This window comes from Ascidiella aspersa, chromosome 7 (assembly GCF_963924565.1).
Source record: "Ascidiella aspersa chromosome 7, kaAscAspe10.2, whole genome shotgun sequence".
NCBI lineage: Eukaryota > Metazoa > Chordata > Ascidiacea > Phlebobranchia > Ascidiidae > Ascidiella > Ascidiella aspersa.
In genome coordinates, this window is record NC_139453.1 from 2,379,729 (window position 1) to 2,406,864 (window position 27,136).

The 27,136-nt window shown below is 37.6% G+C and overlaps 1 protein-coding gene across 1 annotated transcript; it reads right to left on the minus strand.

The window, feature by feature from the left end:
* Positions 1-1,041: 1,041 nt before the first annotated feature.
* LOC146137260 (NACHT, LRR and PYD domains-containing protein 12-like) lies at positions 1,042-24,953 on the minus strand. Its single transcript, XM_083393692.1, has 12 exons — positions 24,942-24,953; positions 24,088-24,274; positions 21,322-23,039; positions 16,867-17,019; positions 15,588-15,743; positions 11,982-12,143; positions 9,803-9,964; positions 6,747-6,908; positions 4,036-4,197; positions 2,802-2,939; positions 1,718-1,804; positions 1,042-1,122 (listed from the first exon to the last, which is right to left on the minus strand). The coding sequence occupies exons 1-12, from the start codon at positions 24,951-24,953 to the stop codon at positions 1,042-1,044; spliced, it is 3,180 nt and encodes a 1,059-aa protein (XP_083249818.1).
* Between the last annotated feature and the right edge of the window lie 2,183 nt (positions 24,954-27,136).

The following is a 27,136-nucleotide window of genomic DNA, read 5'->3' on the forward strand; positions in this document are numbered from 1 at the left end:
GCCTTCTCCGGGCTGATCGCTGTAACACAAAACAAATACAATAAAATACTAAGTATACATCACACACCATACTACAGGGCTGCGGAGTGGGTTTAAAACAACCGGGGTTCCACCCTGGCTAAAAAATAAAGCCGAATCCTTCATAGAGTCCCGTGTCCGGCTCCGACTCCACAGCCCTGTAGTACACCTATCCCCGTAACCATAGTATGGGTATATATGCCAATCCAATCATAGCAGTGTAATACAAGTAATCCACCCATATAATGTGGTTTTGGTAAAAACATATCCTATGCTTTTTTTCCTTTTACGACAGTAGCCCTAAGAGCCTGTAATTTTTTCACGCTAAAGTGGTTGGATATGTAATTAAATATGTCCACAGACGTAGAAAACACTTACTCCCAGTGCCTGTGCAGAACATCACATCCTAAATAAACCAACCAAGTAAAATTGAATATAAATATTTTGGAGCTTAATGGTCGGAGGTTTTAGTGAGACGTAGAATGAATATCAAAGCCCACAAGAACTATAGGTAGTATTTTGAACGTTTCGAATATCTATTTATTCATTTCCAGCAGACTATTTTGTATGGGCGTGATATTCTTACTATAAATGTAAATAAATTAACGAAGGCTAACTTGTTCGGAGGGACGGATCTCATCGGAGACTTGTTGTTGATTAAAATCATGTTCTTGCACTCGGCTTGTTTCTGGTTCCGGGGATGCTTCCTTGTTTGTAGCGGGGGATTCGGGCTCCGCATATTGCTGTGGAGACAATTGATGAATATCATTTATAACCTAATTTTCCCTAAAGGGCACTTATACTATTGCGGAGCTGTATGGAGCTGCACGTCTAAACCTAATTTTTGCAAGCACCGCTACTTTGATGGGCGAATATAAGAGTCCTGAAGTTATATAAAAAAAGCTAAAATGAAGTTCCACAAATGGTTTCTGTGCACATTGTTTTTAAATGTTTCAAACACATTTACGACGAATAATGGCGCATCAATTCGGGGCGAATAACACTGCGCTTAATATATTTCTTTTACCGGATCCATGCAGCTATGGTGATGCGAGGTATATCCACATTACACTTTGCGCAAAGCGGCGGTGGACTCAGCTGGGGCTGCATTAAAAACTAGAACATCACTAAAATTGTGTTTACCCGAACCGAAATTAGCAAAACGTCACTGCGCAACGTATTTTTTAGTTTTCTCTGCCCTAATTTTTGAATTGGGGGCCCTTACATAAATCCCAGGTTCGCGCCACTTGTTCTGATTCTTTAAAACATGGTTTTGCGTCCAAAATTGAATCTGTTCAGCAGAGTCAACGGATCGAAAAATCACCTTAAAATTCTCCTTCAATATGATAAAATAGGCAAGTTGCTGTTTTTAAACCTCTTTTTGAATTGCTTAAATCCGTGACTTTTATTGTAGTAAATGTCAATTTTATTTTTTAAAACGCACTAATTCAAAGTTATATATTTCTATCTATGTTATTGTAAGGATTCGCATGAAGTTTTCACTCTGACCCCAAGTGTAATGCATCTGCGCTAACGAATGAAAATATTTTCAAAAAAATGTTTAACTAATATTGTTGTGATTCAAAACTTTATTTTCAAAACTTGTGCATTAAAAAGCCATTAGAAAAATTATTGTTATAACACTTGGTATCACCAGTAAGAAGCATGTATTGGTCATTTAATGTTAAAATGTTCTTACAAGATCTGTCTCATCGTCCAAATCTTGTTCAGTGTATGTTCCTTGGCTTTGACTTGCTTCTGGTTCCGCTTGCCTTTCTTGATATAACTGTGGAGACACATTTTTAAGACGTGAATCGATTATATAACGATTCTATGTTCTGTATATGTGTTTGATCAAACTACTTAAGTTACTCTTGGCGGCAAAAATGCAGAATGTAGGAATGCGCAAAACTGTTGAGGTTACCTCGGTACATTGAGTACTTGTATTGTTGGTTTGGTCGGTTATTTATAAAAGTAAAACTTGCTATAGCGGATTTACGCGTAGCTGTGTAACAACATTAGGCGTAAGTCAGACTAAAAAATAAATTATCACATTTGAACTTAGAAAATGCGCCTATTTAAATCGCATTTGCCACGATATAAAAATTGATTAAACGGCTTCTAATTATAATTAACCGATTACTCGCGGATTCGTTATTGCGCAACTCGCTCTACTCGTTACTCGCCCGAGCCTTGCTATCAAACTAAAACTTGCTATAGCGGATATACGCGTATCTGTGTAACAACAATAGGCGTCAGTCAAACTAAAATCACATTTGAAATTAGAAAATGCGATCTGAAACGCAACTGCCATTATATAAACATTCATTAAATATCATTATAATAATAAAGTCATATAATTAACCGATTACCCGGAGAATTGTTATTGCGCAACTCCCTCTACTCGTTACTCGCCCGAGTCAAGCCAGGCTGTTTCGTTCTCGAAACTTTGTGTTTAGCTTTTCTTGCTTTTAGTTCTGCTTCTTAGTTCAGTCGAGCCTGGACAGATCCAAGCAAACTTGATCTCAGCGAGAAACAAGCGAATGCATTCGATCGCAAAAAGGTCAGACCTCCAAGCGCCTTACTTCACAACTTATTCGCCTGAACGCCACTAACTACCATCAAGCTGGTGATGGGTATTTGGTAAATATCGATATATTTCCTCATCTAAACATGTACATTCGATGCAACGGGAAGTATCGTTACGTCACACGTCTAAGCACTGACGTCACTAGTGTCGCAACGTTGCCTCGGCAACATATTCCCAAATTCTGAGTGCCTACCTTGCGCAGAGAATCCACATCAGCTTCATCGATACCGCAATAATTCAACTCCAGCTCTTGTACATTGTGGGCACAAGTTCGGAGGAAAGCGAGTCCTTGCGATCCCAAGTAGTTGTGGTACAGGTCCAACTTCCTCATCTACATAAGCACAGCATAATGTAAGATACAAGCACGTGTTAGGCTGCATACAGGTTCTACCAAATTAAACAATGAATCTTCAAAGCAAGCTTTTAGTAAACATATTCGCAACTTACACCAATAAAACTGCTATTCGTAATAGGTCAGGAAAAAACTCTGGGATGTATAAAATCTATTGGGACAATTGTGGAAAAAAATAATAACTTTTTTGGTACATTGGTTAACTATAGCAGCTGAAAATTTATTGAATGCCTATAGTGGTTGTAAATATTGTCATTTTTCATTAAATCCACAATTTGTGTAAAGTGAACATGCGTCTAAAATAAACCAGACCCGGGTCATTACTTCAGGCTACGCGTTTTCTACACCCGCTCAATTAAATCTACATAAGCTTTATGAAACACTTGGCCATGGCTCTCCTCAACCTTGTTTTTTCCTATTGTATCTACGTGAAAGAAAAAATATTTCGCAATACCCGCGAATCTAAAGTATGTTTCTTGTATGTCTTAGCCCACTTGAAAACCGGTTTATCCATCGGCGAAAATTGACTAAATTGACTTCCAATTTTAACCACCAAACATTTTAAGCACAATGATGTGACCCATGTATTTCAGTTCACAGAGCCATAAACAATAGAAGCCTGCACATTTGTTTGCATACAAGGCTTAACAAATAAGATTACTCATAGTTGTGCTAATAAATTAGATGCGCTTAATGTGATCTGAATGATCAATTGAGTAAAGGGCAAAAAATACTGTAAAAACCGACCAACTGCATTATTAAAGTTAAATGCCTTTTAAGTTAAAAATGTTGCCTTAATTGCAAATCCCTACCAAATTATGTACCAAATTATCCGCGTCATATCGCAACATAGAAAATTAAAGTTTTTAAACGCTATGTCCGTTACTTGTGACGTCACGATTTAATTCAATTGCTTTAGTAATGGTGACATAAAAAAGCCGTTTATCAAAAATCTTTTGTCCAACAGACAACGGTTCAATTAACAAATTTTACACGCAATGCTGTTGCCTGGTTTATCCACTTCAATGTCATTCCAATATTTAACACACCCTTTATTTCAACAACACACACTTACAGGTCGATCCATTCGTGATATGGCATTAGTTAGAGGTTGCAGATCGGAACCAGCGATTTTGCAGCTCTCCAATTCCAGCTGGTTGATGTTGTGTACACTTGTTGCCAGGCAACTCAAACCACGTGAACCAAGCTTGTTGGAACTTAGGTCCAGTTTCTCCAACTGTGACAATAAAAAAGGTTAATTGGTAGATTTGCCTACTCTACAAACTTACACAACATTTACGAATATAGAACTGGTGACTTGAACCGCATTAATTTAATTAGGCTACTGTATTTTACGGACCATAAGGCGCACCCGATTATAAGGCGCACTGTCAATAAATTGCTGTGATTAGTTTTTTGTTCATACATAAGGTGCACCGGGCTATAGAACGCACCCTTTTTTTACTTGTTACGTAATAAATGTAATCTAGTCACAATAGTACAATGAGCAATAGAAAAAATGAGGCTAGTGAATATCACGGTTGCAGTTGCTTTTACCAGTTTATTGTGTAAGACGGTGGTTTATTTATATAATATTAGTATCAGTACTGGTTTTGAGTCTAGGCAATAAAGCACTGTACCGTACTTGATCCATACATTAGGCGCACCGGCTTATAAGGCGCACGATCAATTTATGAGAAAAAAAAGATTTCAAGTGCGCCTTATGTTCCGTAAAATACGGTATATTTGGGTGTGCTAGGATTGACCATCGCTTATAATGCACATTATCAGGAGTATTGTTTTTAAATAATAACTGTATAAGAAAAAATAAATTTCAGAGAGCTTAACTTAAGGGAAATTAAGGTTGAAGCAATAAACTTATTTTAAAATATTAGAGCTATATCAATATTTCACTTTAAACAACCTATAGTGTTAAATATCCTGCTTGACTTTCGCATAACTAACTATTTAGCCTTTGTGTTGCTTTTTACAGAGCAATTCGTTTAAAATGCCAAATCCAAAAAACTCGAAACTTGATGGGCACAGTTTAATTGTACAAGGAAGATGAGTTTAAACCAGGCCTGTACAAATTAAAATGGTGCAAGGGCCACAACAAGCAAAAATAAACTATTTTGCAGGGCACATATTGAGGAAAAATTTTGACAAATGATAATTCTTAAGTTTGTCAATGAAACTATTTTCGACGATACGCTTGGTGCTTCTAATCTAAACTATGTGGCCTAAGGTTTTAAACTCGTAAAGACTCGCTTTCCTCAGGTATCAACTCTGGGATATATATTACCTATTGGGGTTGGACAAAATAATTTTATGGGACGTTTTAGTGAACTCTAGCAACATAAAATTATTAAATTAATTGTTATTTTTCGTTAAATCACTAAAATAAGCCAGGCCCCAGGTGATTACATCCGTGTACGAGTTTTAAAAAAATGCACAACAGGTTAATTATATCTACCTAGGTTTTTCAAAATCACACAAATAAAATGCAGAAAGAACCCGGCGTTCGTATTTTAACGTAAACCCTCCCGCTTAAATTTATTCGTATTTCTTATCCATTCACTTGGCGATAGACTAAAGCTATAAGAATTGAAGTGGCATTAAATAAAAATTGCAAATCTAATAACAATAATATTGCGGTCTAACTTTAAAAAATTATTGCATCAATTTTGGGCAAATAGTTTGAATTGTAGCCAAAAAAATTAATTGTACAGTACAGTCTAAGTACAATGCTGCACTGAATGCACGAAAATAAATATCTCAACAAACTAGTACCGGTTAATAAAAACAAACAACCGCTTAATGTTATTTATTGAGCAGGTCGATACATATTCGGTTGGTCTTGTAAGGATTTTCATGCAAGCAAGGCAAGTAAAAATTGCCTGCGGTGAGATTCGAACTAATGACCTCGGCCATACCGGGAACGTCACACAAGCAACTGAGCTATGCAAGATCAGCCATGCAGCAAACAACCACTAAATGTCGCTCCAAAATTGCGGAGATATAGAAGTATGAGGGAACGTAGGCGCTTTTCGGTTTGCAATTACTTCAACAGAAAAATGTTGTTACAAAGTAATAATCGTAATTCAAGTGTTGGTTGGTAAAATATTCTCACATAGGTAAGCACAAATAAAAAGGGTGTTCAGTTTATAATTGTCCATTGAGAAGAAGTGCTATCAGAACAAATGTATCCAGGCCAGGGCCATTCAAAGGCCATTCACCAGGGGTGGATTCATGGGAGAGGGAACGTAGCTGCATTATTCCTTTTTGTAACTAAGTGAATACAAAAATATTTCGCAATACCCGCGAATCTAAGTTATGTTTCTAGTATGTCTTAGCCCACTTGAAAACCGGTTTATCCATGGGCGCCGTGCGTCTTATCGCACCCTCGAAAATTAAAGTTTAGGAAAGTTAAACTTTACAAAGACATTTTTTCACGCTGCACGCGAGTGCTTTTCCGTCTTTATAATATAAAAAATAGTCACGTTTTGACGTAGAGCTATGTCCGTTACTTGTGACGTCACGATTTGACGTAACATTGTGACATCATACCTGCAACCTATTTCTTGCGCCCTCTAACAAAAACCTGCATACACCCCTGCCAGTAACTACTTAAAAAAAATCATCAAAATCCCGTTTACGGAAAAATCTTTTGTGCACCAGACAGTGGTTGAGTTAGCAAATCTCATACGTAATGCTGTTGTGTTGTTTGTCCACCTCAATGTTATATCAATATTAAACACAACCTTCATTCCAACAACACACACTTACAGGTCGATCCATTCGTGATATGGCGTCAGTTAGAGGCTGCAGATCGGAACCAGCGATTTCGCAAATCACCAATTCCAGCTGGTTGATGTTGTGTACGCTTGTTGCCAGGCAACTCAAACCACGTGAATCCAGCTTGTTGTAACTTAGATGCAGTTCCTCCAACTGTGACAATAATAAATTGGTAGATTTGCCTACTCTATAAACCCACACAACATCTACGAATATAGAACTGGTGACTTGAACCGCATTAATTTAATTATATTTGGGTGTGCTAGGATTGACCATCGCCTATAATGCACTTGATCAAGAGTAATTTTTTTAATATTAACTCTAGAAGAGAAATTAAATTCAGAGAGCTTAACTTAAGGGAAATTAAGGTTGAAGCAGTAAACTTATTTTCAAATATTAGAGCTATATTAATATTTCACTTTAAACAACCTATAGTGTTAAATGCTCTGCTTAACTTTCGCATAACTAACTATCTAGCCTTTGTGTTGTTTTTTTTGCAGAGCAATTCGTTTAAAATGCCAAATCCGAAAAACTCGAAACTTGATGGGCACAGTGTAATTGTACAAGGAAGATGAGTTTAAACCAGGCCTGTACAAATTAAAATGGTGCAAGGGCCACAACAAACAAAACAAACAATTTCGCAGGCCGCAAACTAAGGTTGTGTAATAGGTCAGGCAACAAATACGTAAAATCGCAAAGACTCGCTTTCCTCCGATCAATAGGTCAGGTGACAACTCTGGAATATATATTACCTATTGGGGCAATGATGGACAAAATAATTTTATGGGACGTTTTAGTGAACTCTAGCAACTTAAAATTATTAAATGAATTGTTATTTTTATGTTAAATCCACTAAAATAAGCCAGGCCCCAGGTCATTACATCCGTGTACGAGTTTTAAAAAAATGCACAACAGGTTAATTATTTCTAGCTAGGTTTTGTAAAATCACTGAAATAAAATGCAGAAAGAACACAACGTTTGTATTTTAACGTAAACCCTCTCGCCTAAATTTATTCGTATTTCTTATCCATTCATTGACGATAGATTAAAGCTATACGAATTGAAGCGGCATTAAATAGAAATTGCAAATCTAATAACAATAATATTGCGGCCTAACTTTAAAACGTTATTGCATCAATTTTGGGCAAACAATTTGAATTGCTGTCTAAGTAGGATGCACTGAATATCTCCACGACCTTGGCCTACAGTTTGAAATAACAACCACCGCTTAATGTTATTTATTGAGAATGTCTAAACGTATTCGGTTGGTCTTGCAAGGATTTTCGTGCAAGCAAGGCAAGTAAAAATTGCCTGCGGTGAGATTCGAACTAATGACCTCGGCCATACCGGGAACGTCACTCAAGCAACTGAGCTATGCAAGATCAGCCAAACTTTCGCATAACTAACTATCTAGCCTTTGTGTTGTTTTTTTTGCAGAGCAATTCGTTTAAAATGCCAAATCCGAAAAACTCGAAACTTGATGGGCACAGTGTAATTGTACAAGGAAGATGAGTTTAAACCAGGCCTGTACAAATTAAAATGGTGCAAGGGCCACAACAAACAAAACAAACAATTTCGCAGGCCGCAAACTAAGGTTGTGTATTAGGTCAGGCAACAAATACGTAAAATCGCAAAGACTCGCTTTCCTCCGATCAATAGGTCAGGTGACAACTCTGGAATATATATTACCTATTGGGGCAATGATGGACAAAATAATTTTATGGGACGTTTTAGTGAACTCTAGCAACTTAAAATTATTAAATGAATTGTTATTTTTATGTTAAATCCACTAAAATAAGCCAGGCCCCAGGTCATTACATCCGTGTACGAGTTTTAAAAAAATGCACAACAGGTTAATTATTTCTAGCTAGGTTTTGTAAAATCACTGAAATAAAATGCAGAAAGAACACAACGTTTGTATTTTAACGTAAACCCTCTCGCCTAAATTTATTCGTATTTCTTATCCATTCATTGACGATAGATTAAAGCTATACGAATTGAAGCGGCATTAAATAGAAATTGCAAATCTAATAACAATAATATTGCGGCCTAACTTTAAAACGTTATTGCATCAATTTTGGGCAAACAATTTGAATTGCTGTCTAAGTAGGATGCACTGAATATCTCCACGACCTTGGCCTACAGTTTGAAATAACAACCACCGCTTAATGTTATTTATTGAGAATGTCTAAACGTATTCGGTTGGTCTTGCAAGGATTTTCGTGCAAGCAAGGCAAGTAAAAATTGCCTGCGGTGAGATTCGAACTAATGACCTCGGCCATACCGGGAACGTCACTCAAGCAACTGAGCTATGCAAGATCAGCCATGCAGCAAACAACCTCTAAATGTCGCTCCAAAATTGCGGAGATATAGAAGTATGATGGAACGTAGGCGCTTTTCGGGGTGCAATTACTTCAACAGGAAAACGTTTAAAAAACTAGTAATTGTAATTCAAGTGTTTTTAATTAAGTTCGTAATTAATTCTCATTAGTAAACACAAACAAAAACAATGTCCAGTTAATAATGGTCTATTGAGAAGAAAAGCTATCAGAATAAATGTACCCAGGCCAGGGCCAGAGGGGCCAGTAATCAGGGTTAGAGGCCAGTAATCAGGGGTGGATCCATGGGAGAGGGCACGATGGCCATGGCTCCCATAAACCACATTTATTCCTAATGTAACTAAGTGAATGCAAAAGTATGGCTTTTTTTTCACGCAGCACGCGAGTGCTTTTCCGTCTTTATAAAATAAAAAATAGTCACGTTTTGACGTTACGCTATGTCCATTACTTGTGACGTCACGATTTGACGTAAAATTGTGACATCGTACGTGCAATTTTTTCATGCGCCCTTATACAAAAATCCGCAATCCCCCTGCCAGTAATTACTTACTTTTGGTGACATAAAAAATCCGTTTACCAAAAATATTTTGTACACCAGACAGTGGTTCAGTTAGTAAATTTTTTAACGCAATGCCGGTTGCCTGGTTTATCCACCTCAATGCAATTCCAATATTCAACACAACCTTCATTCCAACAACACACACTTACAGGTCGACCCATTCGTGATATGGCGTCAGTTAGAGGTTGCAGATCGGAACCAGCGATTTCGCAAGCCTCTAATTCCAGCTGGTTGATGTTGTGTACACTTGTTGCCAGGCAACTCAAACCACATGAATCCAGCTCGTTGCCACCTATCTTCAGTTTCTCCAACTGTAACAATGAAAAAGGTTAATTGGTAGACTTGCCTACTCTATAAACCCACACAACATCTACGAATATAGAACCGGTGACTCAAACCGCATTAATGTAATTATATTTGGGTGTGCTAGGATTGACCATCGCTTATAATGCACTTGATCAAGAGTAATTTTTGTAAATATTTACTGTGGAAGAGAAATTAATTTCAGAGAGCTTAACTTAAGGGAAATTAAGGTTGAAGCAGTAAACTAGTTTTAAAATATTAGAGCTATATTAATATTTCGCTTTAAACAACCTATAGTGTTAAATGCTCTGCTTAACTTTCGCATAACTAACTATCTAGCCTTTGTGTTGTTTTTTACAGAGCAATTCGTTTAAAATGCCAAATCCAAAAAACTCGAAACTTGATGGGCACAGCGTAATTGTACAAGGAAGATGAGTTTAAACCAGGCCTGTACAAATTAAAATGGTGCAAGGGCCACAACAAGCGAAAAACAAACATTTTGGCAGGTCGCATACTAAGGTTGCATAATAGGCCAGGTAACAACTCTGGGCTATTATTACCTATTGGGGATGGAAAAAATAGTAATGTTATGGGACGTTTCGGTGGACTCTAGCAACTTAAAATTATTAAATGAATTGTTATTTTTCGTTAAATCCACTAAAATAAACCAGGCCACTGGTGATTACTTCCGTGTACGACAAAAAATGCACAACAGGTTAATTATTTCTAGCTAGGTTTTGTAAAATCACTGAAATAAAATGCAGAAAGAACACAGCGTTTTTATTTTAACGTAAACCCTCCTGCTTAACTTTATTCGTATTTCTTATCCATTCATTGACGATAGACTAAAGCTATACGAATTGAAGCGGCATTAAATAAAAATTGAAAATCTAATAACAATAATATTGCGGCCTAACTTTAAAACGTTATTGCATCAATTTTGGGCAAAGAATTTGAATTGTAGTCTAAAAAATGAATTGTAGTCTAAGTATAATGCTGCACTGAATGCACGAAAATTAATATCTCCACGACCTAGTACCGGTTTATAAAAACAACAACCGCTTATTGGTGTTTATTGAGAATGTCTAAACATATTCGGTTGGTCTTGTAAGGATTTCCGTGCAAGCAAGCCAAGTAAAAATTACCTACGGTGAGATTCGAACTAATGACCGCGGCCATACCGGGAACGTCACTCAAGCAACTGAGCTATGCAAGATCAGCCATGCAGCAAACAACCACTAAATGTCGCTCCAAAATTGCGGAGATATAGAAGTATGAGGGAACGTAGGCGCTTTTCGGGGTGCAATTACTTCAACAGGAAAACGTTGTTACAAAGTAATAATCGTAATTCAAGTGTTGGTTGGTAAAATATTCTCATATAGGTAGGCACAAATAAAAAGGGTGTTCAGTTTATAATTGTCAATTGAGAAGAAGTGCTATCAGAATAAATGTACCCAGGCCAGGACCATTTAAAGGCCATTCACCAGGGGTGGATTCATTGGAGAGGGAACGTAGCTGCATTATTCCTATTGTAACTAAGTGAATACAAAAGTATTTTGCAATACCCGCGAATTTAAGTTATGTTTCTAGTATGTCTTAGCCCACTTGAAAACCGGTTATCTATGGGCGCCATGTGTCTTATCGCACCCTCGAAAATTAAAGTTTGGGAAAGTTAAACTTTACAAAGACATTTTTTCACGCTGCACGCGAGTGCTTTTCCGTCTTTATAATATAAAAAATAGTCACGTTTTGACGTAGCGCTATATCCGTTACTTGTGACGTCACGTTTAGACGTAACATTGTGATATCATACCTTTTTTAGTGCCCCCTCAAACAAAAATCCTGCATTCGCCCCTGCCAGTAATTATACTTATGGCGACATAAAATTCCGTTTACCTAAAATCTTTTGTACACCAGGAAGTGGTTCAGTTAGTAAATTTTACACGTAATGCTGTTGCCTGTTTTATCCAGGTCCATGCAATTTCAATATACAACACACCCTTCATTCCAACAACACACACTTACAGGTCGATCCATTCGTGATATGGCGTCAGTTAGAGGTTGCAGATCGGAACCAGCGATTTTGCATCGAACCAATTGCAGCTGGTTGATGTTGTGTACAGTTGTTGCCAGGCAACTCAAACCACGTGAATCCAGCTTGCTGCGATACAGTCCCAACAATTCCATCTACAATGACAAGAAGTTTTAACTGTTATGTATCTTCCCTCTATTAGCTTCCATAACATCGAAGGTGTCGTCTGCTAATCCTGGACCATACGTGCCTGCAATAGGGAGCATTTGCCCCCTCAACATCGGGAATAGTATGGGATAAACAAGAAACTGTTGTGTCTTTAACGCAAAATTATTTTTTTGCCGGGTAGAATACGTTGCTATGCCCCCCTCCCCCCCAACAAACTGTATTTTTGATCAAGTAAATGGAATTTTTTTAGCGTTCCGCGCGAATCTAATTATGTTTCTAGGTTTAGCCCACTTTGATCAAATTGTTTTAGCCCAAAGGCGTCGTGCGTCTCATCGCACACCCCAAAATAAAAGTTTGGGCAACTTAAACAATATAAAGTCGTTTTTGGTTATTCCCTCTTGCTTCCCCCTACGAAAAACTATTTGGTCTTTTTGAATTACATATCAGTGAGACAATTTAAAAAAAACTAAAGTATCTACTGTTGGCGGCGCGAAGCGCGAAAAATTGACTTTATCAAGTTGATTTTGACAATTGTGTTGTGAGGGCATTGACTCCACAGCAGTAACAAGACTCCGTAGAAACCACGTAACAATGTCGACTGCAGCGCAAAAATTAACCATTTCGTAAATCATGTTTCAAAAGTTGTGACGACACACAACACAAAAATATTATAGATTCGCGCAAAGCAGTTGCATCCCCCAGTTGCTGAGGTGTTATTATATTAAAATATGAACAAATATTGTTGGATAGGAGGATAACATTTATCGTTTATCTGCAACTCAGCCAAACTATATTTGAATAGGGCCGTTATCGTTCGGGAATATGTGTATTTCAGAAAATAAATATGTATTAGACAGAAAACATGCAGTGGTAATCACAGGAAATTTTGTCAAAACTAAAATGTAGATAATTTGCAGAAAATATGCAGTTTTAATTAAAAGTGGCAATAAAGAGAGTTAGTAACAAAAATAATCCAAATCGATCGTAAAAAGTAGCAATTAGTCTAAAATTCGAGAAAGTTTCCTAATCCATGAATTATTTCTTCAGTTACTTAACTACACACGTGTAATTTTAATGTAAATGAAAGGACACCGTAAAAACGGAATAAACACGAAACGAAACCATTAAAATCACTACAAAAAGTGAAATATTACAGTAGCGCTCGAGCCCAGGGGCGCCCGCAGAAAATTTTTCAGGGGGGGGCAATCAGGGGCGTAACCAGAAAATCAAAAAAGGGGTCCTAAATTTTCAACTTAGCGAATTCCCCTATTTTTCACCTGATGTTAATGAATAATGACGTCATTAAAATTGTGACAGTATTACGTAATAGAATGGTGATTGCAAGACGTGATAGATAAAACCCAGAAACAGCCAAATACGTCCAGCAAAAGCGAGAACGTGCGTCGTCGACAATCCTGCAGGCGCCAGCTGCGAAACTAGTGTGCGATCGTTAGCTTCAGGCAACAAAACAAACCAAAACCGTGAAATATGTGTGTTTAATTGTAGTAGAATCATACATAATTCGACTATCAGCAGTGCAGTTTTCAAGTTCCATGAACGGAACAAGCGCTAAATTACAAGCAAGCCTTTCACCACGGGCAATACTAAACGAAGATCGTTTTTACCGGGTGTTATTATGCCACGATTGGCGCAACATCTGCGCCGAGCTGTGTGCCAAGTCAGCTAAATTACAAGCTTTGGTTGAGGGGAAATAAGTCGTGTCCATTGCACACTTAGCACGTGGTCTTAGAGTATGCTTGAAGAGCATAATTTTGCGTTAACTATCATTACTTAAAAATTTATACTTTAAAACGCGCACGACAGTCACCATTATACCTCCTTTTAAGAATCTGTTTCATTTATAACAAATGTCGATGTTACACCAACATCGGATAATAGCGCAGAGACCGAACAGCGAGGAACATACGCGTATAACTTAACGTTTTTTAGCGAGAAAAAAGGTTTGACTAGCGTTGTCAATTGTCGAATACACACTTGCTAATCAGTCAACCTAAACCAGCGCTTCTCAACCAGTGGGGCCATAAGAACATTTAAGGAGGGCCACATACCAATTTAAAAAGCTAGATTTAGTTTCATTTGTGTCATTTTATTTCATTTTAAAGGAATAATGGTTTGGGAGGTATTAAAAAGGAATGTAAATTTATTGTTCAGCCGCAAGTATCTCACTAATGCACGGTTGATTAAACAATCTGTTTTGAAATATATTCTGCTGTGTTTTGTTCTAAACCTATTTTAAAGTTTTTTTCTGGGCCACAGAATTTTTTTGCAAGGTAAATGGGACACGAAAGAAAAAAGGTTGAGAACCACTGACCTAAACAAATAACGAAAGAGAAAAACTATCCAGCGTTTACGGTCGACCAAACTAAAGACGAAAAACGGCGTTTTGCACTCGATTTTGGCTTCGCATTAGATTAAGACGCGTGACCCAATTACTTAAAAAGCACGCCGCTTCGAACAGTTTGTTAAACCATGACAAAAACGAACCAAAAACGATAATATCAATTACAAAAAGGGGTGGTTAGAACTCCCGCCACCTCTGGATACGCCACTGGGGGCAATGGATAGTGTATATTATTTTTAACCTTCATAAGTAATACACATTACACTTACAAATAATACTAATAATCACATTTTGAATTCCAGGGGGGGCAAGTGCCCCCCCTTGCCCCCCTGCGGGCGCCCATGCTGAACATCTGGAGCATTATGGAATAAACAAGAAACTGCTGTGTCTATGACACAAAATTAAATTTCCTAGGTAGAATAATAATTTGCTAAAAATTTGTATTATTGTCGTAATACTGAAGTACCGAAATAAGTCAACATATTTGCCTGAAAAACATGCCACTACCGAATGTGTTTAATGAATATAGCATTGTGTGTGTGAAAGCAAAAGCCGCTGTCGAAACTGAATTTTTCTTATTTGTCGTGTTACAAACATTTGCACAAAATATCCAGATATTGGAGCAAATAAGCCTAATTGTGAAAACTGAACGCGCAAAATAGTGTGTATCTGAATAAACAATTTTTTGAACGTTTGTGGTTTACAGATAAATTTTCCATGTGCTTGTCCCAGGTCTCCAAACCCTCTTCGGCTGACATTTTTGAGTGTTTGTTTGCAGACCTTTTTAAACATCTATCAATATGCACAAGGCTGTTAGAACAGTTTGAATTATTAACTAGACAAAATCAGAGAGGCTAATTTTTTGTAAACAAGTGCCGACTTCAGTTGTATGGAAGCGTGTATTATATTCTCACTGATGTATTAAGGATAAACCTACATGTCTCGGTATGTTTAATATAAACAGTTCGTAAAAAATATTTTTGCCCCCCATCCCCCTAATTTATGTCGAGGCCCACGCATGTGCGGTTAATGCTAACGTATTTACTTATCACAACTAACATAAACATACGGGATGGTTTCTGCGTGAGATGGCGTCAGTTAGAGCTTGCAGATTTGACCCAGCAGTGTCGCAATCTAACAACCTCAGCTTGTTGATGTTGCTTGCACTTGTTGCCAGGCAACTCAACTCACGTGACCCCAAATTTTGCACGATGAATTCTTCCATCTACACAAAATATAGTTTGGTTTTTTAACGAAAGTTTTAAACTTACTGATAAAACCTATTCAAACTGCTAAATACGGACAGAGGTCAAATTCATTGTAAACCGGAAAAGTTGTAAATGTTAATTTTAGATTCTACTCGATAAATATTTGCGCGATCAATTGCTCTAAAGAACTAAACACATCAAACGTACACGACACGTGATTCATCATTATAGTTGGAGTTAGTAAATTTACCAAAAAAATTCATAATTCAGTTCAGTCATTTTACAAAATTGATTTTCCAGATTTTTGAAGCGTGTTCGAATATCGAGTGTTATGTAACGGAATGTGAAATCTGCATAAAACGGCACAAATTGTCTTTCCAAAAATGTCGTTTTTATTCAGTTGAATTGACAAGTAAACGTGTATGCATCATTCATGGCTTCGTAAACTTACTGGACACAAATCATCATATTCGCTGAATGACGACGAAACAAAATTATTTATTTGATGAAATTAAGTTGAAAGTCAATAAACTTAACAATTAGGCGAATTATAATGGCGGCAATTACAAAACCATGGAATTGTCACTTGTTGCACGTAAGACTTCCAGGGGTTTCTTTGCGTGCGATTGCTTCAATAAGAACCTCGAAACCGGATAGATCGCTCTTATAACGTTTTATTTTAAACTGTACTTAATTAAGTCGTTGTAAAAGTTAAAATTCCATATATTTATGCGCTCAAAATTATTTTGCTAAAATTCCTAATTACAGTTTTAAAACTCGAACTGTGGTTTAATGTACCTGAAACTCGCTTGCTTCTATTGTGTTTTTTTATTTATAAAAAATTGCTTTTTTATTGGTTCAAAAAATTATCCCTCATTAAACACGAAACTTGCGTTTAAACGTTTCCAGTTAGTATCATCAACGAAATAATAAAACCTTGATGGTGACTACGAACATCCCAAACACTACCCATGCTTGGTGGGACTTTCCCCTGTGCAGTTTCACGCGTCCGCGTTTCACCCAGGGACTTCCCCTAACCGCTTGATTGTCGATAGTGTGATTGGATAATCGCGCCCGCCTCATCGCAATAATGACCATTGTGACATAACCGTGTCAATTGTTTTACGTAAGTTTACTTACAGGTGTTTCTCTGCGTGCGATTGCTTCAATAAGAACTTTGAAACCGGACAGATCGCTCGAATTGTTCAACACAAGGCGGTTTATCTTATGGACGCAGGTGGACAAGGCAGTGGGGTCACGTGATCCAGTTGTCGTCACACTTACTTCATCCATCTACAAAATAACAACAAGATATGTTGGTGGGTGCTCTGTCCCAGATAGATGAGGTTCTCAAACTTATGCGCCGATCAGTTTGCCTCGCCCGCCATTGTTGGCTACCTTTAGTCAATGACGTGGTTCAAAAAGTGTAAGCAAAGTCGCTGCAGAAAAAATGCGGGTTAATATGACGTTTTATTGTAAACTGTAATTAATTGAGTCGTTCCTAAAGTTGAAATGCCATAATATTTATGCGCCTAAAACAATTTTACTAAAATTCCTATTAACTCAGCTATAGAGTACGCCCATTGTTAAGGCATGAGATCCGAACAGTTTTAATCTCAAACTGTAGTTATTGATCCTAAAATTCGCTTGTTTGAACTTTGTTTTATTTAAAACTTTTTTTTTGTGTTTGTAAATTAATTATCCCCTCATTAAACACGAAACTCGCGTTAAAACGTTTCCAGTTAGTATCATCAACGAAATAATAAAATCTGGATACTGAATTAAAAAACTTAAATACTTGCTGGGGGTGGAAGCGTTTTACGCTGTAGGGAAGACAGTGACTACGAAGAGTTTGGGGAGTGCAGAGTATAACATCCCAAACACTAATGTCCAATAACAAACTGAAAAACGTAATTTGTGGCGCCAATTAAGACGGTTATATCAGAAAATAAAACAGAAAAGTATTAGTGTATAAAATAAAACAAATAAAAAAAATGCGTTTTGCGTTTTTAGCTAAATAGACTCAATTAAAGTCGCGCATATTATTACGCAACAAAGTTGTACAAACCGCGTTGGTAATTTGTTTAATTTCACCGGTTTAATCTCAGAGGCGAGCAAATGGCGGTCTGTTTTTCGGCATAACAACGCCATTTAAATGTCGTAACATCATTTAAACGTCGTAACATCATGAATATTTTTGCCGACTATACAGCAATATGTGTGCCATCAATTCTCGGTGAACAACAGGAAATCAAACCGTTGTGAAAAACAAGTTGTCCACTTATGTCAAAAAACTCGGGGACACTCTACTGTCATCATGCGGTGATAGAAGTTTAAAGTACCTTTTAAGAGCAGGGGTTGGCAACCCGCCAATATAGTTCATCCGGCCCTCCACCTCTTTCACAACTTGGCAAACGGCCGTTGCCAGAATTTGTTGTCTATTTTAACTACATAAATGTAAACATTTTGCGCACTTTTTGCGCATTTTTTTCGGCCAAAATGCGAAGTACATAAACTAGTACTATCAACAATGGACGTTACGCTATCTTAGTATGTCTGATTGTATTTTATGGTGCTGCACACTAGTTCTTGTGTGGTTTAAATATAAAAATAAACTATATCGACATTTTAACGGTTCTATTAAAATTACATCATATCCTATTCAAATTACATCATAGATTAACGATTAAATTTTTCGCATATCTTTTTTTTCACTTTCATTGTTGGTTATGATTAGACTATGTTTATCGGCGGCAGCACACTCGATGAACCTCACGTCCTTTCGCTACCCCCGGGGAACAATATTTGCACAATAGCTTTTCTTCACGCTTGGCGCAAACGCTTTACCGTCCTTTTTTCAAATCTAATATATAAAATGGAAAAGTTTGTGGGTCAGCATGTTCGCGTTTTAGGGAAACAGACAGAGAAACGTATGGCTCCTATTGCTCCTCTTAAGCGAGTCGCACTTTATGTTAGGAAACGATAATTGAGCTTTAAAAACAGGCTCATACAACTCAAAATGGCGGAAGGGACACAGCAAGAAAACTAATTTTCGCGTGCCGTTTCTTAATGTCGAAGTAACCACCATAATGTTTATATCATGCAATATCTTATATATATAAAGTGGAAAGTTTGTGGTTCAGTCTTCAGCATGTTCGCCTTTTAAGGGGACAAACAGAGCAACGTATGGCTCATATTGCTCCCTCTTAAGCATGTCGCCGGGCAAGTCGGTAAAATAGAAAGAAACTCGTGCACTCCCAGACAGAAAAAAATTGGTTTCTTTCTATGAGAGAAAGTCTCGCATCTCAAGCGAACGCCGTCGCAAACCGGTCACGGGTGAGCAATTTTTATACCATTTCAAAAACATCACACAACATTCGTTGCATGTTAACTTGAAAGAGCGGGCGTGCGACTTGCCGAACCTTATGACGAAACGGGTTAAACCTTTTCACACATTTATAAAGCAATAACCTGCGTGAAGTAAATTGCCTTGGTAAAAATAAAGTTTCATGTGGAAAAGTTTATATCGCGTTTATTGTAGCGGTTTGAACTTTAAGCAAATTTACTTTTAAAAGAGGATTTTCTTTCGTTAGATGCAGTATGGGTTTTACGTATTTGCTTGAATTTCGCCAATTTGAATAATTGCTGCTACTACTTTTTAAGCGATTTTCCATCGATATATGTCACGGGTTTTCGTTAGGTAAAATATGCGAGTCGTGTTTAGTAGCTCCATTTAAAAAAACACACAACGTTGCAATTTGTTTGTTGTAAATACCGCAATTTTTTTTGTAATTATCGGCTATAATATACGGCTTCAGCCAGCTTATACAATGTTGGTAACACGTGAATTAGTGATTTTTTGTGACCTATTTCAGACACAAAACTGCTTTTTAGGTTATAAGTTAAATTTTCATCTTTACACTGTTTAAACCAAATGAACAATTTACTGGAAATTTACGGCAACAAAGCATTAGATCTTTAAAGCCACGCCGATATGTCACAAAGTTAAACACGCCATTCCGCTTTCACATTAATACCGCTTTTACACAGGCTGTGGGGTGTTACTCTGATTGTGGGGAAGCATTAGGTTAACCGATTTTAGACACACGATATGACATGATTTGAAATTTCTATTTAGTGACACGCAGTGCAAGCGCTTATAGCTTTTTGCAGTTTGTTTAACCACGTAAAAGTCTAATTTTACAGGTTTTCGTTACGAAATATATGCGAGACGTGTTTAGCCAAGTTTGTGTGTTTACAGGGACGCCGGAGCGATTGCAGGGCAAGGGTGGCGACTTTTTTGGTAAGGGCAACATAGACCGCAAGCGAGCGTAGGGAGCCGAAATATTGGGGGGTGCGGGGGTATTCCCCCGGCAAAATTTTTGCAGCCACGCCCTCTAGATTGGCTTAAAATGATACCAAAAATGTTTTAACAAATGTCAAGGATGTCATGTCATATCATTTTTTATGAAAAGGGCACTTTTGCCCCCCCCTCTTGCCCCACTCGGCAAAGGGCAGGAGGGGCGCTCCCCCCCCCCCTCCGCGCCCCCCCTCTCCGGCGTCCCTGTGTGTTTAGTACCTCAATTAAAACAAACACACACCGTTGCAATTTGGTTTGATGTTAAATACCCCAATATTTTTTTAAATCATCGGCTATATTATGCGGATTCAGAAAGCTTATACTATGCTGGTAACACGTGAATTAGTAATTATACGGCCACAGCGCGTTCGCGACTTTTCTTTAGTGACCTATTTCAGACACAAAATTTCAGATACTGCTTTTTAGGTTACAGGCCTACGTTAATTTTTAGTCTTTAGATTGTGTTACACAAATTGAAAAAGTATTGGGAAATTACGGAGACAAAGAATTAGATCTTTAGAGCCACGTAGATAAGTCATATAATTAAACACGACATTCCATGCCGCGTTCACACAGGCTGTGGGGTGTTACTCTGAATGTGGGGAAACATTAGGTTAACTGATTTTAGACATACGTTATGACATGATTTGAATTTTCTATTTAGTGACACGCAGTACAAACGTTTAGGCATAAGCAAATTTGTTATGACATTACAACAATATGTTTGCATTATTTATGCCTCTTAAGAACTTCATACGCTTCCTTAACATAACTTTCGGGTTATTTGCTGATTCCATAATTATAGGCTATAACATGAGGCTGTCAGTTTAACATGGTACAACGTAATGTGCAATAGTAATAAAGAGCCAAAGTATGATGGATTGTTTCATTTTGTTTAACCAGATAAAATTCAGGTAGACTTCGTACATTATGGTGATTATTGTGGTGTAATTATTTTTAACCAGTAAGATTAACTGGAAAATATTCTATTTAACCTGGGAAACGCCGGGTATTTCGTCTAGTGTTAGATAAAAGCTGATTTTCAACTAAAAAAAAACTAGGTCGCCACTGATTAACAGTTGTTATAATGAAACGCTCAAAACTCAACATTTTAGGAAAATTTTAAGTTTATATTTATTACGGCTCGCCGAGCCCTTTTTAAATTTGGGTCAGGTCCGCGACTAAAAAAGGTTACCGAAAATTAAAACTTAAAACAACAGTAAAACTTCACAAACCTTGTGTTTGGTTCTCGCCATTGTCTCCATCAACATTTCTAAACCGTTGCCGGTAAATGCGACTGGGTTGTGAGTATTCCCGATGCTGATGACCAACTCTCTTTGTGTTGCTCGAAGCACGTGGCAGAGACTTGACACTTCACTGGGAAGGATCGTTCCCGTCTTTATATGAAGCTCTCCAGGGAGGGTTTCGGCCACTTTCGCGGTGATTTCTTCATCGTTTGATTCCTGCGCCAAACTGCAAAGCTTAAACAAATTGGAGTTAAAGCTTTCGTCATCGTTTGATAAAAGTTGAGATCCAAGCGAATCAACCAAGCCTTTCAGCAAACGTTTCTTGCTGGCAACATCGGTGGAAGAGATTTTAAAAATAGGCTTTAGCTTATGGTGGAGTCCCGTGTTTAGCAACCCGAAAAGAAACCGAAGAACCATTTCCCACGTATTACTTTCCATGCTTTGTAGCAGCCCAGAAAATGTAGCCAGGTCAGTATCGAACAACAGCTTGAGTGATGTAAAAAATTCTTGCCACAGCAAATGAATAAAGAAGAATACTTTATCCCCTTCCAGTATACGAAGGTTGAGGTCGCTAGAGAAAACTTGCATGTTGAGAAAGTCCTCCATTCCTTCAGCATCAAGTCCGACTTCATCAAAGTCTTCTTCGTCGAATGTGATCTTGTCATCGAGCATTCCGTGTAAAGCCAGGTCTGAAAGTTTGCGCAAAATTCTTGGGTGTTCCTTAAACTTAATGGAGTGAATGCAATCGGACACAAAAGCCGCAAACACATCTGTGAGCGTAAAATTGCCATCTTTAGTGCCATGCTTTATGATGTAAGGAGCGACGGTTTTGGCAAATATAGGAAGAAAGCACAAAGCCTTTGCATGTGGGTTTTGATCAAGTGACTTGGTGACTTTTTCATAATCTTCTTTCTCTGGGCAAATTTGTCGGAAATACAAATCTTGAGAGGTTTCGTTGAAGCCGATTACCTTGACTACAAAGTGGGGCTTGCAACTTGGATGTAGCTTGAGAAAAGCTCCCGGTCGTGAAGTAAGCAGCTTGTGAGCATTTGGAAGAATGTCGCCACGGAGTAGGTTTTGCAAAATGACAACCGGCGTTGCGCGATCGTACAATCCGATCACTGGAGCATCCAAGTCAAGATCTTTGAACCTAGGTTCGTCCAAACCATCCAGGAAGATAAACAGCTTGTTGGATTTGGAAAGTCTTTCTAGTATTTGATCATCCATTTCCTTTGTGTGTTTCAAGTTTGGGTTGGATGACAGCAATTCTAGAACACCCATTTCTTTGTTAAGATTTAAAGTCTTTAGGTATTTAAAAAGCCAATATCCCTTTTGATCTGCTGGTAATTTACCTGCAAGCTCCGTTAGTGTCTGTATAGTAGCAGTAGTTTTTCCAATTCCAGCTATTCCAGTCATACCGACCACATTGCCATGCCTCTCCACGTAATCGTCATTTGCTGCTTTATTTCTAAATTTCTTACTTTTGGCTTCATCGATTGCTTCTTGTTTTGCAGCAGCAAATAGTTGGTTGAGTTTAAGCATGGTTGAGTTGTCCTGGTTGTCTCTGGGTTGCTTCAATCCTTTTAAACCAAACTCCTCTAATGGTGCTTGCGAATCCCGAATGATGTCAAGAGGAACTGGGTTGCTTGGTAGAGTTCCGATGACCTTGTCAGCTGCTTCCTGAGACTTTTCTTGCCATGATGCTTCTGAGTAATATTAATATTATTAAACTTGGTTAATTTTATATCCACATTTTTTACATTAAGGATGGCTTTGACTTTTAATCTCTCTGTCATTTAGCGTGGGCTGTCGCGGTAATAAGCAGCTTACAAAGGCGTGCGTTAAAGCCATATGTGACGTTAAGGAGGTCCTCTCCAACCTTAAGCGAAACGTTAACTTTATAGCGCATCAAATTACCAAACTTTAAACCTTAGCAAACAGCAGAACCCTAACAAAAGACTAGAGGCGGGCTACTTGGTTTGCACTAACGGTTACCTTTATCTGTGTTCATCTTAACAGTCCAACACTTAAAAAAATCTCAACTTGTTTAACAAAAATCTCAACTTGTTTAACTATTTTGCAGAAGCAAGTTAGGAACCGATGAGGCATTGCAAATTGTAAAGATGAAGTATTTACACCCACGAATGTAAAAAAATTTTGCGGAGCACGGGTTCAGGAGTCACAATATGAGAAACAGTGAAAGTTTTATTTTTTACCGATTTATTGACGTTTGGTCTACAGGTTATTATTGATATTAAACCACGCGCGTCCCCTTGTTAAAGTATTAAAAGTTAGTAAGGAATAACCTGTCTTACTACCCAAATTTAACTTGTTATTTTGTAACTTTAGTTCAAAATGCAATTTGGGCACGCTTTGATTCTAGGTACTGATTTGTGATATGTGCTATATAAACATATCCTACAAAAATGCTGCTTAATACAAATTAATAAGTAACAGTTTGTTCTCGTAGATAAAACATAAACAATTTGCTTAATCGTAAAATACAACAGCCATTGGAATTTCATGTAGCATTCTATATATATATATTTAGAAACCAGTGGTCCCATATGCTTACCTTAATTCGAATGAATATAGCATTGTATAGCATTCTATATATTATCGTTGATTTTGATTGACTTAATGTTAGTGCTACAATTGTGTGATTATGGTTAATAGTTAAATAAAGTGACGTTTAAGAATTTTGCATTTCTGCATGTTTGTGTCTCACTGTTATGAGTAAACGTTATCACTAACCACTGTTAGATGAGGGCGCTGCAGAGTCATGAGCCACATCCGGTCTTGGTTGGTTTCGAGCGTCAAAGAAGTTGCCTTGAACGATAACTTGATGTATTGGACCACGATGCTGCATGTCACCAATGTTTACATGCTCGGCAATGATTGGCTGGCTGTTTCCAGGTGGATTCTGAGCTGCATTTGGATTCTGTGGCGAAAACGTTGATGCTGTTAAACTTAAGTGTATTTGTCATTCAACATCCAAATATATATTTGTTAAACACGAAAAGAAACAACTCTAATAACAGCATTACAAGATAACTGTTTTTCGTCCTCACAAATTTTACAAAATAACAAAAAGTTACAAAACCGAAAATATAAAATACAACAAAACATTTAAAAATACTAAAAAATATTGTGACTATGAAGCTAACTTTCTTTTCCGCGCAGACATAGTTCTCCGTATTTTACTGAAATATGTATCTCTTACCAAGTGTAAGTTTTACAATGTTTTATCTAAAGATAAATAGAGCGGCAAAGCAAAGCACTCTATACTATAACCCTAGTAAAAATCAGTCGGACTTTTGTTAACGTTGCTGCAAATTGAAAAACTTTCACGGACCCACAGAAAAAAACTTTGGATTCCCGTTTGTTTTTGAATCTAGATTTTGCGTAAATTGGCAACAAGACAATACTAGATAATGATGTCGAAAGTCGAACACATACTTTCACTTTAAACTAAATCCTCGATCACCAATTTCGTTGTATTTTTAAACTTCAAAAGTAGGGATGCTATAAGGGTCACGTATAAAGGACAGATTGTTTATAGGGAAAAAACACCGCACGATGTTGTTATTTAGTACGAAAAAACTTACTTGATTTGCCATTTTGGTGCTAGTGTTTTATTGGTTGATCGTTGAACAGGTTTTTAGCTAACATAAACAAGCTTGTCTGAAAAAAGGGAAAACATATTAGTTGAGATGACAACAACCTTGTTTGGGGAAACAAAGTATAAAGCACAAGAAAGTCTAGAAAATAAAGTGCGCTAAAGCAATATCGACATTATCATACAGAGCCAAGAATAGAGGTGTCGGGCCTCACTCACTATACACCTGACTTTCTTTAAAAGGTTTAGGGTTGTGGTTGTTGTACAACATTGTTATTTTGGTGGTTTTAACATTTCTTTATTCCATGGGCGAAATGCAACACCGCAAGTAAAAGGCTTGATTTAGCGTATGTAAATATTGGACGACTGTAAGATTGTATCCTGTAAAATGGTGCGCAAGGATGGAAATTAACATCCAAGCTTCGATGTATATGGCTTGTAAGTCGTCACTGAACCTAATTAAATCACTTAGAAGCCAATTTAGCTGAGTGGGTGAGATACGAGCAAGATTGGCGCTGCGAATTTTTCGTTCAACGCTTGGTAACGCTTGGTTTGTAGCAACTCGTCCCACCAACCGTCGGAAGGTTTGAACAAAGAAGAGCTGAAACGTGATTCTTCACAATAACTGGGAACAAATAAACGACGCGCTGTCTCGCCGTCCCTGGAACACGAAACTATTCAGCGGTGGCTGTTTTTAGCTTCAACGGTTTTTGCCGTTAGAAACGTTACTGTTTAAAATACACTCCACTACTACAATATATTTAGTACTGTTAATAAAGTTAATAGATTTCGTTCGGATAATACATGGGTAATTTTACACTTTTCTGTTTGTTTCAAACACTGTGAAAACATTTGGAGGAGGATAATCTAAAAAAATGTTTTAAACGGCAATTTATATTTTACCAAAAACCTAAAGAGGCACGAAGGATTTAATATGTTTGATAACATTTACCTAAAGTCGTAAAATACAAAATACCGCTGAAAAATAATGTTTCTAAGCGAGGAAATGGTAAAAACCCGCCCACGCTTCGAAGGTTCCATTGTAAGTTTGTTAAGGGAACTTATAAAACATTTAAGAACGTCGACCTTCATTTGCTGTGTTTACACTTTTTTCAATTTGCTAACGCCCTGGATGCCGGGGTTGGTGATCCTCAAGCTTATGTTTCAACGCAGGAGAAAAGTAGTTAAAAACAACAGATTATAAACGCGTCCCATCGACCAGCGAAAGTTTTGGGCAAAGAAGAGCTGAAACGTGACTCTTCACAATGACTGGGGACAAATATACGACGCGCTGTCTCGGCGTCCTTGGAACCTGAAACCATTCAACGGTGGCTGTTTTTATTTTGGCGGGTTTGTCGTTAGAAACGCAAACGTACAATATGTGTGTCTCTTTACCTTGGATGAAGCCTCTCGTGATAAAGTAGTATTTAACTTCGCTGTGATATCAAGAGGGTTTTTTACGATCTTGACTTTCGCACAAATTCAAAACAAAACTTTTTTTGTAAACGATTAGAGATAAATTATTTCTTTGCACTCGTCGGCGTATAAAAAAATTGCACACAAGCGTCAGGGCTGCGGAGTCGGTTCAAAACAACCCGAGTCCAACCTCATCCGAAAAAATAAAGTCGAGTTCGACTCGGCAAATTTGCCCATTCCACCGAATACAACTCCGAATCCACTTAAAGCCTTTTCATGAAAAATTAAATATTGCTTTCACAACGTTAAATATTATGCGACGGAAATCGGTCTTGAGCTACGGAAAAATGCAAAAAAAATCGTAAAATGACATGGTTGACATTTGTTAAAACATTTTTGGTACCATTTTAAGCTAATCTAGAGGGCGTGGCCGCAAACATTTTTCAGGGGGAGTGCCCCTGGACCCTCCAACATTTCGGCTTGCTACCCTCGCCTGTGGTCTATGTTGCCCTTACCAAGAAAGTTGCCCCCCTTGCCCTGAAATCGCTCCGGCATCCCTTCTGTATTTCACCCATTTAGGTAATTAAAATAGGGTAAATTTCCAGCAAGCACTCATAGGGTTGTAATACAACTCATCCACTCACAATATGTGACTAGGAAATGTCCCATCATATGTTATTCCATCTTTGTAATTGTCAGTTTGTGTTCGAATTAAGCAGTGCGCACGTTGGACTTGGGACTAGGACAGTCTTACTCGAGACACAAGTC

Coding starts and splice junctions, on each gene's coding strand:
- LOC146137260 (XM_083393692.1), bottom strand. Junction 15,744..16,866: donor TCGCACGCAGAGAAACACCT/GTAAGTAAACTT, acceptor TATTTTGTGTAG/ATGGAAGAATTCATCGTGCA. Junction 4,198..6,746: donor TATCACGAATGGATCGACCT/GTAAGTGTGTGT, acceptor TTATTGTCACAG/TTGGAGAAACTGGACCTAAG.